The 17697-nt window shown below is 36.3% G+C and overlaps 1 protein-coding gene across 1 annotated transcript in view; it reads left to right on the top strand.

Annotated features, from left to right (window-relative positions):
* Nucleotides 1-17697, top strand: part of polrmt (polymerase (RNA) mitochondrial (DNA directed)) — a 43609-nt gene that overhangs the window by 20775 nt on the left and 5137 nt on the right. The window contains exons 13-18 of the mRNA XM_077226429.1: nt 207-386; nt 2053-2139; nt 3772-3885; nt 12217-12269; nt 15554-15652; nt 17179-17251. Coding sequence (XP_077082544.1) covers nt 207-386; nt 2053-2139; nt 3772-3885; nt 12217-12269; nt 15554-15652; nt 17179-17251 — 606 coding nt within the window. The remainder of the gene's footprint in view (nt 1-206; nt 387-2052; nt 2140-3771; nt 3886-12216; nt 12270-15553; nt 15653-17178; nt 17252-17697) is intronic.

Here is a 17697-nt window from a genome sequence, read left to right as displayed (position 1 = left end):
TTTGATTATATTATATATATTATATAATATATTTTATATTGGAAAATATATACAAAAATATAACCATGTTTAACCTAATCAACTAGACTGTAGTCTGATGACTGTTCCACTAGTCATCAATTGTGACCCATCACTAACATAAACATGATGAATAGGTGCATTGATTTATGGGGTCTCAGAAAAGTGCGCTGTCCTGTGTCTCACAGGTGGAAGAGTTCAGAGCTCGGGATGCGGAGACGGGATTGAAGATCGCACAGGTGCTGGAGGGCTTCATCAGCAGGAAGGTGGTGAAGCAGACAGTGATGACTGTGGTCTATGGCGTCACTCGGTACGGGGGTCGTCTGCAAATCGAAAAACGGCTGAAGGAAATCGATGATTTCCCTAAGGTGAGGCTTGTTGCACTTCAATTAAAATCATCATAGATGGAGCAAAAAACTCGGGGAAGATGAAGAATTTCCACATAAAACAAACCTTGTCCTGCATGATGTGTGGATAGCTGTGTTCTGTATTTTGCAGACCCAAATTTACTATTAAAGCAGTAAAGAAAGATGTTCCAGCCAGATTGAGACCCTTTTCCAGCCAAAAGGTGTCTCTGTACTCAATCTGGCTGTCAAGTGCTTTAGCTATACAAACTCCCCATTTCTCTCTTATTTCATTCCATGATTTCTGGCTATCTAACCTTTTCCTCATCTCAATTTAAAGGCGAAGATAAGCTTGGTAATCTTGCTTTACATCGCAGGTGACGTGAACTTTAAGGATTTACTTTCCCCTCCGTTTGCGTCAGTCTTGATTTCCCCAAGTGCGGCCCTCTGGGCAGCCATAGAAACAGGTGATGCTTCTCTCGTCTCTCCCAGGCTGCAGAGAATATAAAAGAGGAATTATCATGGGATCTCATCTCCACAATCTGCTTGTTAAAGCAAAAATTTGGATGGATGATCCTTTTGGTCTCTTTGGAGACTTTTTTTTAATATAGACCCCTTTTGCGCCGACGTCACAATTACGTCACGGCGTTAGCTGGAGGCTGGTTAGCTGGTTTTGCCTCCAGCTAACGCCGTGACGTAATTGTGACGTCGGCGCAAAAGGGGTCTATAAAAAAAAGTGAAAACTGGAGGCGGCCAATACAAACCAGCACAGATTTGGCTACATAATAAGGATCTTAAATTATTCTTATTTTTATTAAATGTCATCTTGTTGTGTTTTTGGGTGCAAGAATCACCTACAGGATCCGATTTGAAATTTAATCGCATAATGTTCTCTAAATTATTATGATTATTTGTGAATCATCTATGATTGTATTGTTGTGATTGATTGTGACAGAGAAGAACCTGGTAAGAAAGAATAATCAGAGACATAGTTAATTAATATAATTTTAATACATAAAAAATATTTTTATTTCTAGAAAATATTCACATGATTAAAATTGCACTGTAATGTCACTTTATATTGTCGTCTTCTGGCCTTGGCGCTGGGCAGGACCGCCCAATGTAACGTTGCCACAAGTCAAGACCATTCATCACATAGTTATAGGCATCTAAAGATTTATATGCCCTCAGTTTGTCTTTACGCTCGGTTTCTCTATCAGGTGTAGAACGCAGGCCACTCAAACGAGGTAACGTTAATCCTGTCAGATCGTCCATCCATTGAGTGAGCGTGTACGGGTCGGCCAATCTGGTTCCGTCCGTTAAAATTAACGTTTGCAAATAACAATCGCGGTCCTGGACAGTGAGTGACCTTGCACATTAACATAAAATCTGATTTTCTCCCGTCATTGTTAAAAAACAAGCTAACAAAACTTGCAAACTAGCGTTAGTGAAGCGGCCAGAGGGATCGTTCTGCCTCCACCTAAGCTACATAAGCTACATAAAAACAGCATCATGTTTACCAACTGAAAAGGGGTCTATATGTTCAGTTATTTTCAGGAATTTATTGGTACCTGACATACAAATTAAAATGCATTTAAATATTATATTTACAACCTGATTGGGGTTTGGATAAAGCATTCACAGTGTTGTGTCTGTGTGTAAATAACAATGTGCTACTTTTAATCCGCAGGACTGCATATGGGATGCTTCACATTACCTGGTGGTTCAGGTTTTTAACAGCTTGAAGGAAATGTTTACTGGGACGAGGGAGATTCAGGTATACAATATCTCATCCCCTTTTACTCTTTATTTTTGCCTGAGATAATTTAATCCGGATTAATAAAGTAAATTTAATAGGAATCCACGCAATCAGGAAATTTGTATGGATTTCCCCATGCAAATTTGGCAATGGGTTCGAATTGGTTAGTTTTAGTATTATATGCTACAAAAGTTAGTGTATTAAATTGTATAATGTAATACATTTCTCAGTGCTGTCTAGTGTTACTGTTACTTAGGGGTGGGCGATATGGCAAAAATATCATATCACGATTTTTTTCAGGAAAATCGTGACTGAGCATTACAGCCTAACTAATGTCCCCTATTTTAAAAACAAAGCCTTACAAGGTAACAAAATATTAAATAAAAAAGAATTAGGCCAAAGTGGTGAAGATAAAAAATCTTTGTCATTATTTTCTTTGTAATTATAAGGTAAGAACAAAGATACTCATTACATATAAACAACATACAATTTACAAATGAAATAAACAATACTTTTTAAGATATATAAAAATAGAAAACCGTTATTTTTAATTGTAAGAATATTTCACAATATTACTCTTTTTACTGTTTTTTTTTTAAATAAAATTATTGTAGCTTTGGAGAGCATAAGAGACTTCTTTAGAAATATTACCAACTTGTGAACAATAGTGTTTATCGTTAATTTTAAACCAAAAGCCAACCCCCTGTTGCTTCTCTCTTTTTTTTTGAATGAAATGATTGTTTTTGTGAATCGCCAGATATAGTTCTCCCATGATGCAACTGGCTGCGGCTCATGAATTACAGCTGCAGGAAACAGAAAAGGAATGAATGTCCCCGGTTCAGTAGATCTAAGACCAGCCGCTCACCGTCTCCTGTTGCACCCCCCGGGGAGCTGAGCAGACAGGCGTAACGAATGTGAAATATCCCCCACTTTGCCTACAGACACAACCAGCTTCCTAAATAGGTCAGATCCTCGGGAGGGGGCAGCGTTTGAGCGTAGGTAGTTGATCATTGGCGTTACCGGCAGAAGGTGTTACAGGAGTAGAAAGTGTTGGTGAACGTTCTGATGAATGGAGCCACTTCAGGCCCGGCCCGCTTCCAGATGAACACAGGAATTTATCTCACACAAAGCGTTTCGGGGGGAGAGCACTGGGGACCTGCGAATATGGCAGCCAAGTTGTTTAAATGCTTCGTCTCAGCAACAACTTCCCACCTGTGCGTCTGGATTCTTCCATCTAGCACAGCCCGAGACTTTATCGCAACTACTTTATCGCAATATTTTTTAGGTTAAGACAAACCGTTGCAGATATAAGGGTTTCATTTAGAGTTTGTCTCGGCAAAAACTTCCCACCTGTGCGTTTAGATTCTTCCAACTAGCACAGCCCGAGACTTTTATCGCAATATTTTTTAGGCAAAGAAAAATTGTTCCGGAAAGAGGTTTCATTTTCAGTTTATGTCAGCAACAACTTCGCAATATTTTTTAGGTTAAGACAAAACCGTTGCAGATATAGGGGTTTTGGTTTAAGTTTGGCTAGCTTGGTAAATGGATTTCTATCATTATGCAAATTTGTTCTGAATTCTTAAAAATATTTATAAAATATATATATACATACAAACTGACTTGGTTCGATTGGTTCTTTTTTTCTTTCAGGAATGGCTGACGGAGAGCGCTAGGCTAATAGCTAGGTCTGGGAGAACAGTGGAGTGGGTGACACCGCTGGGACTTCCTATCGTTCAGCCCTACCACCGAATTAAGAACCAAACGGTAAGCGTTTTAAGATTAACTTGCTATTTTAACTAGTTTACCGTTTAAAACACAGGGGCCCAAAATTGGTCCTTTAAACCTTTACGATCTTCCTCGGAGTCCATGTTTTAGGGATGTAATTAGGATTCTGTTTTTTCTGTTTTTTTCTGTTTAATTAAATTTGATCAAAGTGGATGTCTAATCAATTGAATCCAGAAAATTTTAATAATTTAATAGTTTATTAAAATTTGACAATAATAGCTCCTTATGAAATGTTTTGTTATTTCAGAAATTATGTTATGTTTTTTTTCTTTTTTATGATTTAATACAAATTCATTATTAAAAAAGTTGGCAATCAAATGAATGCAGAAAACTATTTAAATGAATCATTTGAAATGTAATCAAATTAACCTTTAACAATTCCTTTTTGTTTTTGGCAAACAAAGTGCTGCACAACAGAAGTTTACAGGTTGGATGCACCAATATGAAAATGTTGGCCAATACCAATAACCGGTAATTCTTTATATTTGAAAGCCGATAACCAATATATTGGCAGATAAATCTTAATCCAAATTTTTATATAATTTTTGAGAGCCTGATTACAAAAACAAAAGTCTCACCATTAAAAGCCATGTCCCAAACACACAATAATAATGTTGTCATTATAATTTTATGTAGCCTATATGACAGACTTACACTGCACATGTTGCACTTAACTATATTTTTATTTTTTGAAGTGATTCCAATGATATAAAGCAATTCAAAACCATCATGGTTAACAGTGCACAGCTGAAGTGTCTCAGCTGAAGGGAATAGTTAATTATGTATCGGCTTTAATACGGCCAACTTTTCTTATCGGGCAGATAACGATAACATTAAAAACTAACATATATCGGCCCATACTGATATGTTGGCCTATGTATCGTGCATCTCTAAACTTAAAATTCTCTACAATTCTGTGTTATACACAGTAAATTCCGTTTTTTATGACTGGATTCTGCATTTCCGCATCGCAGAAATCACAGGGCCCTACTTGACGTATGACATATACAGTAAGACTGCCAATGCGGGGGGAAATGCATCGATGGTGCTAAGGGGGGCATTCGTGCAACTCTGCGGCCTCCAATTTGGTCACTCAAATTCGTCATGTTAACAATCAGAATTTCTTACATCGCTACACTATTGACAAAACTACATTTTGCTAATGCAGTTGCACCTTTAGCTTGTTCACTTATTTTGGTATTAGCAAGTTGCCAGGCTTGTACTTGAACAGAAACTAGATTCATTTGACATTTTCTCCTTTCTGAAAGACACTGTAAGTTCTTTCATTTCATCATCTTTGAGGTCTTTGACTGTACTCCCTCAGTGAGAATTCAGCAGGGAGTCCGACCTCTCTCTGCCCAGCAGGCGCACTCACCCTCGCTCTCCATCACAACCTAGATCTCAGAAGCACTGCTTGTCAAATAGGTCTTGTGCAGCTGGGAGTGAAACAATGAAGTAACGCGGCTGAGGTTTTGCATGCAGACGGCCTGCGCTGCTGTCAGATAGCATCAGCAACAGAGCTGAGGCGGCACAGCGGTGGCCTGTAGTGCGTGCCGGGATCCAGCAGAGAGCATCTGGCAACTCGTCTGTATCACAGCCGCTGAGCATTTGCTGCTGCTGTTGCTGGGCCGTCCTAGTGCCCAATACTAGATTCCACAGAATAAAAAATTAAAAGGTAATTGTGACTTTTTTTTCTCAGAATTGCATGATATAAATGTGCAAACGATGAGTTATAAAATCAGAATTGCGGGATTTAAACTCACAATTCCAAGAAAAAAAGTCCGAATTGACTTTATAACTCAAAATTGCGAGTTTATATCATGCAGTTCTGAGAAAAAAAGTCTGAATTGTATTGAGTTTTTATTCAGTGGTGAAAACAAGCTTCCATAAACTTCCAGCGTAAAAAAAAATGCTGTTCAAAAGCTGTTCTTAAGTAAAGCTGTATTTTGATGTAGTATTTTTATATATCAGATACAGCAGGTTTATATATCAGATACAGTTTTATTTTTACAATGCAGATTGTTCCTTTGAACTTTTACAGAAATAAAATAAAAGATTCATAAAAGGGTATTTCTTAAATTTGGGCAATTTATTTTGTAGAAGTAGATTTTAAAAACTTTTTTTATTATTATGCTTTCATCAATTGTTTTCAGATGCTTTTATGTATAGATTTTATGGTTTTATTGTACAACTTCCAGATTGTCTTAAACTATGAATATTTGTCATAAAAATATTATTATATTTAAAATTATGATAATCTATACAAAGATTGGAATATGCATAAATAAATTCAGTATTAATTGTATGACTATTGATATAGCATATTTACCAAAGTTGTGGGCCTAATTATTTTTTTTCCACTTGTGAGTAATTTAAATGTCAAATTATGAAACGTGTGAAATTATGTAATTTTATGTATTTAGGACACATACAATGCTAGCAGTGAAATTATAATGTTAAAAAGGTAATTTCCATAACAGAATGCTATTAAGCACAATTTAAGGTGTAGTGGAAATTACAATTTCATTTTTTTTTCTAAAAGTGCACAGGACAAAAAGTGTTCATAGTTGAAGAAACACCCAAATGCATGTCATACTTAATGTGCTGGCATTTTTACCGCAGTGAAATATTAACACTGGTCAAAGGACTGTACAACTGGGTACAGTTGATGTCATGTGGACCTGAATGACATGGGTGTGCCTGTAAGTCTACAGTACTTCATTCCTGTAGAGTTTTTAAGAACCGCACCCATTCATTCCTCTATCACTCCCAGGGATATATGTAGTGTCGTGCCTGGCCTTCTCACCTTAATTCCTCTGGCCCTCATATCTAGGCAATGGAAATAATGTGTGATAGTGCCCTAATGGGCTGTGTTGTCCTCAGTGGGCTTCTGCTGATGTAAAGGTGCTATTGTTGGTTCTTCCATCCTAAAAGTGTCTCTTGCCCTTTTTTAAATGCAGCAAGATGTTGACATATAAGGCCAGAACCTACGCAGATATGATGACTACACAATTCTGCTATTTTCTTAATTATATATTTATATACTGTATATATATTATTATTATTATTATTATTATTATTATTATTTTACATTAACACAATTTAAAATATTTTTAAATAGATGTTTTATTTCATATTTTTAATAATTCATTTGACATGTTTCAAATATTTTTTTAATTTGTTGGAGCCTATGTTATTGTAAATTGTAATAATATTTAAATAAAATTGTAATATTTTTTTATCAAATCTGTTAAAGTCGCAACTTATCTTTATAAATTGGATTTTCTGCCTCTTTTTTTCAGCCAAAACCTGAAATGTGTGAATTATTATTTTTTTTTTTTTTTGAAAATCCTAAAAATTATAACCCACTTCCACGAATGTAGGTAATGCCCTTTTATTGGACTTTTATGGAATATCTGATGATGGTCATCATTAGTCAGGGACTCCAGCACCCTCATAAATTCTTCACCATTTGAGCCCTTTCTTTTACTGAATAAGAGGTGTGAAGGCCATTTATGCTATTCAGCATGTTAAAATACTTTAAATGTGAACGCTGACTGTTTCATGACACTATAATTAATCTTTCATGAGAAAATAACTTGCATTTCAGCTTAATTATGATAATTTTTAAATTATTATAATGGACCACATACTGAATAGGGCTGGGTAAAAAATATCGATTTCTCGATTTTAACCGATTCTCATTTTTACGAACCGATATCGATTCTTAAATCCCAAAAATCGATTAGTCATCCTGTTTTCAGTTGATGAATGAATGGAACATTGTAGCGCGCATCCCATCCAATAAACGCAATAATCTTTGTGCTTTGTTACTATTGATATGAAACAAAGTCTCAGATTTCAAATTACATCCATTTTCTTACGAAATTCAAAAATATACCGTTTCTGTGGCGTGAGATCGCTCTGGCGCAGCTCAAGAGAAGCAACAGCGCCGAGCACACATGATCTTCTCTTCCGCCTTAATATTACCAGTTACAGCGTGAAATAAACATGAATGAGCATCTGAAAGTGTGTTAAAAGATAGAGTATAACTTATCGAAATCCTTATTGTCACATGGAATCGCTCAATCATTGTTTCAACCGAGGAAAGACGTCAGTGAAACAGCTTGTAAACAATGTCATGTAACGTCACATTTACCTCAGAAAAACCATATCCAGTGACCATGAACTCGTTAGTCAGCTAGAAAAATTAACTCTAGAGAGGAGCATTTTGCTAAATATATGCACCATATTACATATGCATTTTATGTTATTTTATAATTATTTTATGTTTTTCAATATTTAATGCATGTTTGAATAAATCTGGCAAGTTTTTATGACAGCCACCATTTAAATATTTATATTTCATATAACTTTATTATTAGAAAAATAAATAAAAGTGTAATTGTTTGTATACAAATCAGTAAATCTTTACCTTCAATATTAGGCTATAGTAGGCTAATGAGACAATTTTAATGATACAACTGACTCCCATAGTTTACAGCATTGGTTAAGAGATTTGTTTTCCTTGAGAAAATTTGCCATGTATTGTACCTGATATCCAAAATAATCAATATTGAATCGAATCGAATCGAAATCGAATCGAATTGCAAGCTTGTGAATCGAAATCGGATCGAATTGTGAAATTTGTGTCAATACCCAGGCCTAATACTGAATTCAGAATAAAAGCATTGGCCTAACTGAAAATTGGCAATTCTTATGCCCCCTCTTTTTTATTGCGTTGTTAAAAAGACCGTTCTTTCTCCACAGGTCTAAATATATACCTTGCATGTTTTACTTAAATGAAGGGATAGAAATATTGTAGGAGCAGTTGAAAGTGGTCCATGTTGTGATGTATCGCATAGGCCACCAGGTCCGTTACTGCACACATTCTTCATGAATCATGCACTCTTTTATCCTCAACAGACGGTTGATGGGTCAAGGTCTAAGGTCGATCATGTCCAACACCCATTTAGACCATCAAACACATTATAACGAGTCTATATTTATTTCACCTAGCACTGGAGACACATTAGGCGGTCACACCAGGGGTTTGCAATTCCCTCGTAAATGTCACACTGACCAGATTAATGTAGCACCATCAAGACCCCTATTAATCACCAATGAGCCCCAGCTCTACCTCCACCTGTTCGCTGTACTACTCCCTACATGTATGAACCGGCATAATGGATTTTAATGACCCTTAATGGTGTTGTGTAAAGAATTAGTTTTACATCCCTTTTTATGGTTATCTCTTTTATTCTAGTTTTCATTTCATTATCATTTTGGGTTATTTATGTTTGAGGGGAACCTGTTGTGGTCTGCCAGGCTTGGCAGATCGTCAGCTTTGTGGTTTTAAAGTGTTTGGGTCTTCCGCGCGCAATGCAGTTTGCTAATGAGGATTTTTTGCTGTGTTTGAGGCTCACCTGTTTGACAGGGACTTGTCTAACAACCTGGTACGTGAGGTGCATTAAGCTCTGTGCAGACCGTATGGCAGGCTTAACATGAAATCAAACGTTCTTATTCTTTCAGGAAGAGAATCTTAAAGTCACTATAAAATTAAAACCGACCATTTTTACTTAATACTCGTCCCTGGTCTAGCTCTTACCCTAAAATTAAAATTAGTAGGGTAGTTCTTTGGTATGTAGAGCCTACTTTTTCGCCATCCAATCGATTTCCCAAGGCAAAAATCAAGTCAAATAGCAGTTTTCTCTATGTTGAATATCATGTTTCTTTTGGAAATGTCACATGCACCTTTAAAAACATGTTTAGTTTTCCAAGAAAAGGTAGTTGAAACATTTTGACATTAAGTTATATAAAACCTCTTCCACGTAACCTATCTTGGTGTTAGGTTACGTGTTCTCTTCTGTGGTCTGACCCTTAAAGCCAAAAGAAAATCCAAATCAGTCCCCTACTTCAAATGTTATCAAGGAAACGTTTTATCCTGCTGAAGCTATGAGACACTTCAGCTGAGGTCACTTCTCTGTGATTCAATCTCTTGCAACCCACCCTTGATCTTTCTTTACATGGGAAATGGCGTATTAATTAGATGCTGGGGAAATGGGAGCGTAATGCCGTCATAACAAAGTAAACAAATAAGCCAGGGTGAAATCGGCAGTATCTATTCAGTCACTGTGCACTGTTGATAGGGTAAAGGAAAATACACTTGGGAGGGAGCCACATATGGGATGTGCATCAATAAAGCTTGCTAATGTGATTGTTTGCTGTTAATCAGTTTAGGGGTCACTTTTGGAGGCTGAAATGTTTATTTCACAGGCTATATGTCAAGTTGAGGAAAAACAGTCTTGTGATTCTGCAAGGAAGACGACCAGCGGGGATTAAAGCCGTGGGGATTCATTTGTCGCCTTTGCTTTAGTGGCCAAACACTTGCGGTGCCCTTGGAAATAGAGGAAATGTGATTTCCCTTGGGTTTGTTGCAGTGTTCCTTGTCGACAGTCTGATCCCAAAAGGATGTCGAGCCCTGCTGCAACTTTTTTGACCCAAAGCGCTACATCCTGCTAATTGACTAAAGCCAAAGTTTTGCCTGTTTTGAAAGTCAGACCAAAAGTGAGGGGCTTTAATTTGTGCACCACAAGTTTTTTTTTTTTATATCCGTCTGATCAGGGCTGTGCAGGGCAGCAAAGCATTAATCCTCAATTTTATTTGATCTTTCGCCAAAACAGTTTTTGTAGAAGCGTTGATGAAAACAGCAGATATGTCAAGAATATTCCCAGAGGACTTAACCAGGCAAGAGGTCACAGATGGTTTAAAGCCTCTCTCTTGGGGACTCTGAAAGATAAGAGAGTATTACCCTGAGGCTCAAATGGATGCGTTCAATGAAAGAGGTGGCAACTTTGTGGGTAGCTGGAAGCTTGTAAGCTAGATGCTGCCCTTTTGCCTTACAATGTGGGATGCACATGCAGGAGACTGGTCAAGTCCCAACAGTAATTTGTCCTGATTCCATTTCCCCTTGCTTTCTCCATCATTTCCTATCATCCCTCTACTTTTAGTCCCAATAAATCAGCAAAATACTCTTCATTTTGGTTTTTAGATTCATGTAAGGTCATTCTTAGTTGGCCTAAGTTCTTGTTCAATTCTGCAACAAAGGACACTACAGAACAAGTGAAGCAGATACAGCAGGAAGAGCACAGGCAGCTGTCCAATCCAGGAGTCATCACACTTAAGATAGAAATCCCTTTTCCTCTGACCGAGCATCATGTCAGCTTGCTTTAGTCTCGTTTCCCTTCATCATGAGTTTTAGTTATGCCACCTGAACAAGCGTATAAGGAGTATATTACTAGTCCCATTGGAAGTAAGGTTTTCTCCAAGTGCCTTTGACGACGTACCTGAACCTGGTTCACTCCCATCACACCTCTCAATGTCTCCTTGGTTTTCTTGTCCCTGTTAAGGACCCTTAATAGACTCATAAATCATTGTAACTGAAAGGCCTCATGACTCGTTTCGCCATACACCATTCCCCCAAATCAGAAATCCAGAATGACCAAATTAACCCTTTCTACTTCACAATCCCCCCCCCCCCCAGTTTTGACCCCTTCACGTCCCGGTGAACTTGCAGTCTGGTGCAACCCCGATTTAGCAGCAAAACCTTTTACCTTAACATCCCCGTCAGCACTTTCTATAGATTTTTCTTTTTGTTTATGTCCATCCTTCACTGTCCAAGACTTCACTACCTGTCATCCTGCTCTTCTCCATTGAATTGAGCCACATCGGGATGGGCTCCTGGGGCACCGGAGAGACTAATCAAAGAAGTAATGTGATGGAACCGCATGGAAGCGCCCTGACGCTGACAGTACCTATACTGAGAGCAGTCACTCACTCAAGGGTAGTAGCCTAACTTCAGTGCCAATGTGATGGACGCCTACCTTTACTAAGGTTAAGCTCATGTTCTTTAATGGCATTGTGTCGATATTGGTGGTTTGCGGGGGTTTCTGGGTACATCACCCTTATTTGGTCAGTCTCGGCTTAAGAGACTCACTCAAATTTTGATCAGTCATTGAGAAGGATCAATAGGAAACTTTCAGGTCAGTCTGGTGAAGAAAGAGAGAATTGCTTGCAGTATTCATATGCGATGGTTTATATTAGAGGTCTAAGTGGGAAGTTGGATAAAGGTCAACTAACTGGAACACCTTATTTAACCCAGCTAATGTGAATTTTTTCATGAGGATTTCCCCTGTTAACAATGCAATAATTGTGCTTAAAAGTATTTACATTGCTACACAAGCTTTTCTTTTCATAGTAGTTGCTTTCTTGTGACACATTCAAACTCTCCCATTTTCTCTTTTTCCGCAGCTCAAGAGCAGCATACAGAATCTGAGCATCAATATAAGCCATGATGCCAATGAGTAAGTTGCCCCTCCCCCCCCCCCCTTACTTTGACGCTGTATTTATGTTGACCTCTGACCACTCCCCACATTACTTGTTTTGTTTTTTTTTGCTTGTTTTATTTACATGAATAGTGCTTCATTTAGTTGCTTGAGCGATGTTTCTGTACTTTTAATCTTTTCAAGAGATTTTGAACGAGAGTTCGGCCACTAAATATTGATTTAGTTAATTAAATTAAAATTTTATTAAAAATTAATTGTATTGAATTGTTTTTAATTAACAAGGGAAAGGGGGTTAAAATTCACAAAAGTCTATTAAAAAAGTTATTTGTTTACTAAGAATGATAAGAAACATTTCACCTTTGTGAAAATTTATTGTCGTCTGATCATGCTGTTAAAAAAACAGGTTTTCCACATTAAAACCTGGGTTTTTGTTGTTTGTATCTATAATTTAGTGTTTATTTATATTTTATTTTATTTCAGTTAACAAAAAGATTTTGTTTTAAATATTGTTTTAATTTTCGTTTTAGTACTTTACAATAACACTGCCCCCTTGTGGTCAAAAGCATTTCTATTGCATTGTGGCTTTATAGATTTGTTTTGGGACTTCATTTAATTGTTTTATGGCCTAATTTGGTTGGGCATTTCCATTGGAAATTTAATGTCCAATAAGTCAGCGAAGTAATACACAAGAAAAACGGGTATATGTGTAAGTCTTTGCTGTACATTTCGTTGTTTTTTTTTTGTTCCTTTTGTTGAGTATCATTGCACAATAAACAGTTAAATGGGAGCGATTACCAGCAAATTGTTTTGAGTAACAGGAATACCTAGAGGTAGCGCCTGTGTCACACAAGCATTTGACGCTGTTCGGGGCCCATCAGTGGATGGCCAGAATTCATTATCAAATACAGAAACCCCTGGAGGATATGAAAGAAGCAGAAACTCTCTCAGATGAGAAGAGTGGCATTTCGTGTTGAAATGTCACCGCTGCACATCCTGTATGTCATTTACTGAATGGAGGGCTACCCAGAATGAACAATGAAATGACATCAGCGCTCATTTTATCATCTGTTGATGTGCATTTGCATAGGAGACCAATTATATTTTGGATTATTTGGAGTTAGGATTGTTTTGTTTCTAAATGAAACATGAAAAATGTTTTAAAGGGATAGTTCAGTCAAAAATGAAAATTTTCATTTGACATTATTCACCCTCAACCTTTCTTTTTTGTTTCAAGCCTCTCTTTCTGTGGAACACAAAGTTACAATGATTCAAAAAGGAAACAAAAGCACTAAATGTATCATAAGCTGTTCAGATGAGTTATTCTATTCTAAGTACTCTGAAGTCATATAAAACGTCCACATTCAATTTAAGAATAAGTACATTTTTAAATATTTCTTCGTTTGCATTAAACAGAAGAATGATGGTCATATTGGTTTTAAACAACATGGGGGTCACTACATGATGACTGAATTATATATTTTTTGTGAAATATCCCTTTGTCTCACTGGTAACATTTTGTGATTGTGTCGGCAGTCTCTTTTGCTTATTCGACGCTCTCTCCAAAATGTCCATGCATAAACAAATACACTATCATCCACAACTTTACCATATGTTCTCAAGTCATCATCATCTTTTATTAAACAAATACTTCTGTGCTTCAAACTGAAACCCCAAATGTTCATTCCGTACGCAATCATCTGCTGTTTTAATATGATCACCTCATTTCACAGTTTCAATCCTTGTGGTGCTTTACCCAGGCTTGGTTCACACCACTTGGAAAAGCCACATATGGGAGTTATCTTGTTGACCTTCCCCCAAAAGCCGTAAGGACGTGATTAAAAACCACTTGCAATGGGGCCTCACTTGTACTTCTCTATCACTGCCTGTGATAGACCACCAAACCTGTACTGACTATCACAGGAATTACATTAGCAGAAGCCGGGGTGACGAAAAGGGATCTCCCAATTCTCATAGATGGCCAAGAGCCCTCATGGCTAGACCAACAGCCGCCACTGTGATTGTACGTCCCTCTCAGGCTTTGAGAAATGTCTTTGCGTGTCCATGCAGACCAAGCTGAGGGGCTGATCTTCAGATATGTACCTATGATGCCAGTCTACCAGATGTCAGAAACACATCTAGGTGTTGAAAGAGATCTCAAGCTGATCTAATACAAGCGTTCTAATTTCCCAGAGGACAGTTTCTAGGTAAGATGTAGATAAAGAAGCTTGTTTGAACAAGCTTAAAGTGAAGACCCGACCGGAGTTTCACACGCATGCGTAACAGACCACGGACTGAATCAAAGATCCATCATGTGCTCTAATTAGAGGCTGAATAGACCCTCATTAATGAAGAGACCTGAATAAATGATGAAATAATGAGGGTGGCAGCAGCTCTCTTGTGGACAGAGACCTAAAGCCCTCTCTGAATTACCAGAAATTATCTTCAGCACAGTGTCGCTCTGTGAAGCCTAGAGATTGAAGATAGTTTCTTCCGTACTCTTCCGTACTTTAGTTGATCCTGATAATCACTTATTGTCACAGTTGTAAACCCACGACAGTGTTCTTCTTCCATGAGGGGGTTTGGCTTCAAGGCATCTTTGTTCCTAGGCAGAGCGTTTAAGAACGCGACGCGCTCGTCTCCCAAACATCCTGTAGAATTCATCCAATCAGATGACGACTTCAGAAATATCTGAAGTGTTTTCAGTTAAGTGTGCCATATGCATCAGACGTTCTCTCTCTCTCTCTCTCTCTCTCTCTCTCTCTCTCTCTCTCTCTCTCTCTCTCTCTCTCTCTCTCTCTCTCTCTCTCTCTCTCTCTCTCTCTCTCTCTCTCTCTCTCTCTCTCTCTCTCTCTCTCTCTCTCTCTCTCTCTCACCATAAAAGTTGCTCTGCGTTTGTAGCCTGCGTAGCCCTGTGCTCGCCTAGCAGTTTATTAAACTTAGGGAACACCACAGGCTAGAAACAAGGGCTTACTTGATAATACTCATGATGAAATTTGAGAGGATCTGACCTTAAGTATGACTATTTTTATTCTGAACTTTTTAGTCTGATATAGAGCAGTATAATGAACAATCTTCAGCCCTAATAAGCACACACATTACTCTTTACCGATCTAGTGGGTGCTCTATGTCTTGGATGATACTCAAGACTGACCTACCTGTTCAATGATGTATGGCTCCTGGCACCACAGGTGTGTGTATTGCCCAGCGTGTAGTTGGTGATGCTGGCCTTAATTACCCATGTGTGTTCATATTAAGAGATAATCTGAATGTGCCCTTCATAGCATTTTTTGTGCTTTATTTAGGAAACCGGACAGCATGAAGCAGAAAAACGCCTTCCCGCCTAATTTCATCCACTCTCTGGACTCCACACACATGATGCTGACATCACTGCATTGTTACAGGTGAGCCGTCTGTTGTTTTACATCCCAAACTCAAAAATTCCTTTTAATCTTTAAGACCACTTTAAAAAGCACTGCTTTTAATTTTTGCTTCAGAACGTTACAACAAGCTGCCTAGCAACAAACAACCAATCATATAATTAACAGTGATTACCTCATTTAATATTAATGATCTTTGTATAGTCCCAGAATCTTTCACATGTTGTACATTTTGTTTACTGGAGAATTTTGTAGCTTAAAAAAATAAAGAGACTGTATTGTTTGGTTTTGCTTCTTCAGGCAATGTTATATCTCTTAAACATGCAAATGAAAATGCTAACCTGAATATACAGACTGAAACAGATAATTGTTTACATTTACCTGGGTTAAGCGTAAAGAGTGACCGAGATTACCTTTTTATGTCAGATATGATACAGATCATACAATGTCTTTGTTTAATATGCAGAATGGATTTTAGTTGTTTTTATTTCTTTTTGACACAATAATGACATGAACATAATAACATGATCATTAGACAAGAATAAAAATATACCCATTATGAATAATTTTTAAATACTACTAGTTGTACTTGTACTACTACTACTACTACTACCGCTAATTATAATAATACTAATAAATAAAAATATTAACAGAACAATATCCAGTCATAATTATTCATAACGCATATATTTAATCAAATAAAATGTATAATATTAATAAATATTAACAACAATTTTCATTAATATTAATAATACTATTATTAATTATGATAATACATCATTCATTATACATATTATAGTATTTATTATTATTATCAAATATATGAATAAATAATATTAACAACAATATTTGAAATGAATTTATAAAATTAAGATATTTATTAAAAAGTAATGAAAAAAATACATTCTTTTAATGAATATATTTAATAAAAATAATAATAGCATATTTCATTATTATTAGTATTAGTAATAGTAATAATAATAATGATAATAAATTATTTACATTTCATATATCTGATATTAATTATAAAATAATATATATTAATAATAATGAATATTGTTTGCTAATAAAAATAATAATAGCATATTTCATTATTATTAGTATTAGTAATAGTACTAGTAATAATGATAATAAATTATTTACATTGCATATATCTGATATTAATTATAAAATAATATATATTAATAATAATGAATATTGTTTGCTAATAAAAATAATAATAGCATATTTCATTATTATTAGTATTAGTAATAGTATAATGATAATAAATTATTTACATTGCATATATCTGATATTAATTATAAAATAATATATATTAATAATAATGAATATTGTTTGCTAATAAAAATAATAATAGCATATTTTTCGTTATTATTAGTATTAGTAATAGTAATAATGATAATAAATTATTTACATTGCATATATCTGATATTAATTATAAAATAATATATATTAATAATAATGAATATTGTTTGCTAATATTATTTATATTTTAAATATTCATTGTTGTTGTGTTAAATGTTGTCTGTCTGTTTTCTTCACACATGCAGGGCTGGTCTTACGTTTGTGTCCGTCCATGACTGTTACTGGACCCATGCTCTGACGGTGGACACCATGAACAGGGTGTGTAAGGAACTGAGCATTCACTGCAGAATGTTTTTCCAATGCAGATTCTCTTGATAGGAATGACAGAGCGGCCCCACCATGTCAGCTTAATGGCCAGATGTTTGCATGCTGAGTTCACCATATGTTCAATAACCAACCCTGTCAGCATGGGTTATTTCCGTACTGAATGGTCGTACCTATCATCCTCTCAACTCGTCCTTTTTTTTGGGAAAGTTGCCATTAACTCGACTTGATTAATTTCGCTTTTTTATATTATTTACCTCATATTCCTTTCACAGATCTGTTTTAGACCCAGGTTATTTAAAAAGAAATAATTCACCCCAAAATGAAAGTTATGTCATCACTTACTCGCCCTCTTGGCTGTACTTACTTTACAATCACCTTCATTTGTTAAGTTTCACCTCTATGTGACACCTTACAATGAACTTCTGAAGCTTAACAGC

This window comes from Siphateles boraxobius, unplaced genomic scaffold, assembly GCF_051911475.1.
Source record: "Siphateles boraxobius isolate OS27281-9 unplaced genomic scaffold, OSU_SipBor_1 13, whole genome shotgun sequence".
NCBI classification, from domain to species: Eukaryota; Metazoa; Chordata; class Actinopteri; order Cypriniformes; family Leuciscidae; genus Siphateles; species Siphateles boraxobius.
The sequence above is the reverse complement of the archived record's forward strand: the minus strand, read 5'-3'. Positions and strand labels throughout refer to the sequence as shown.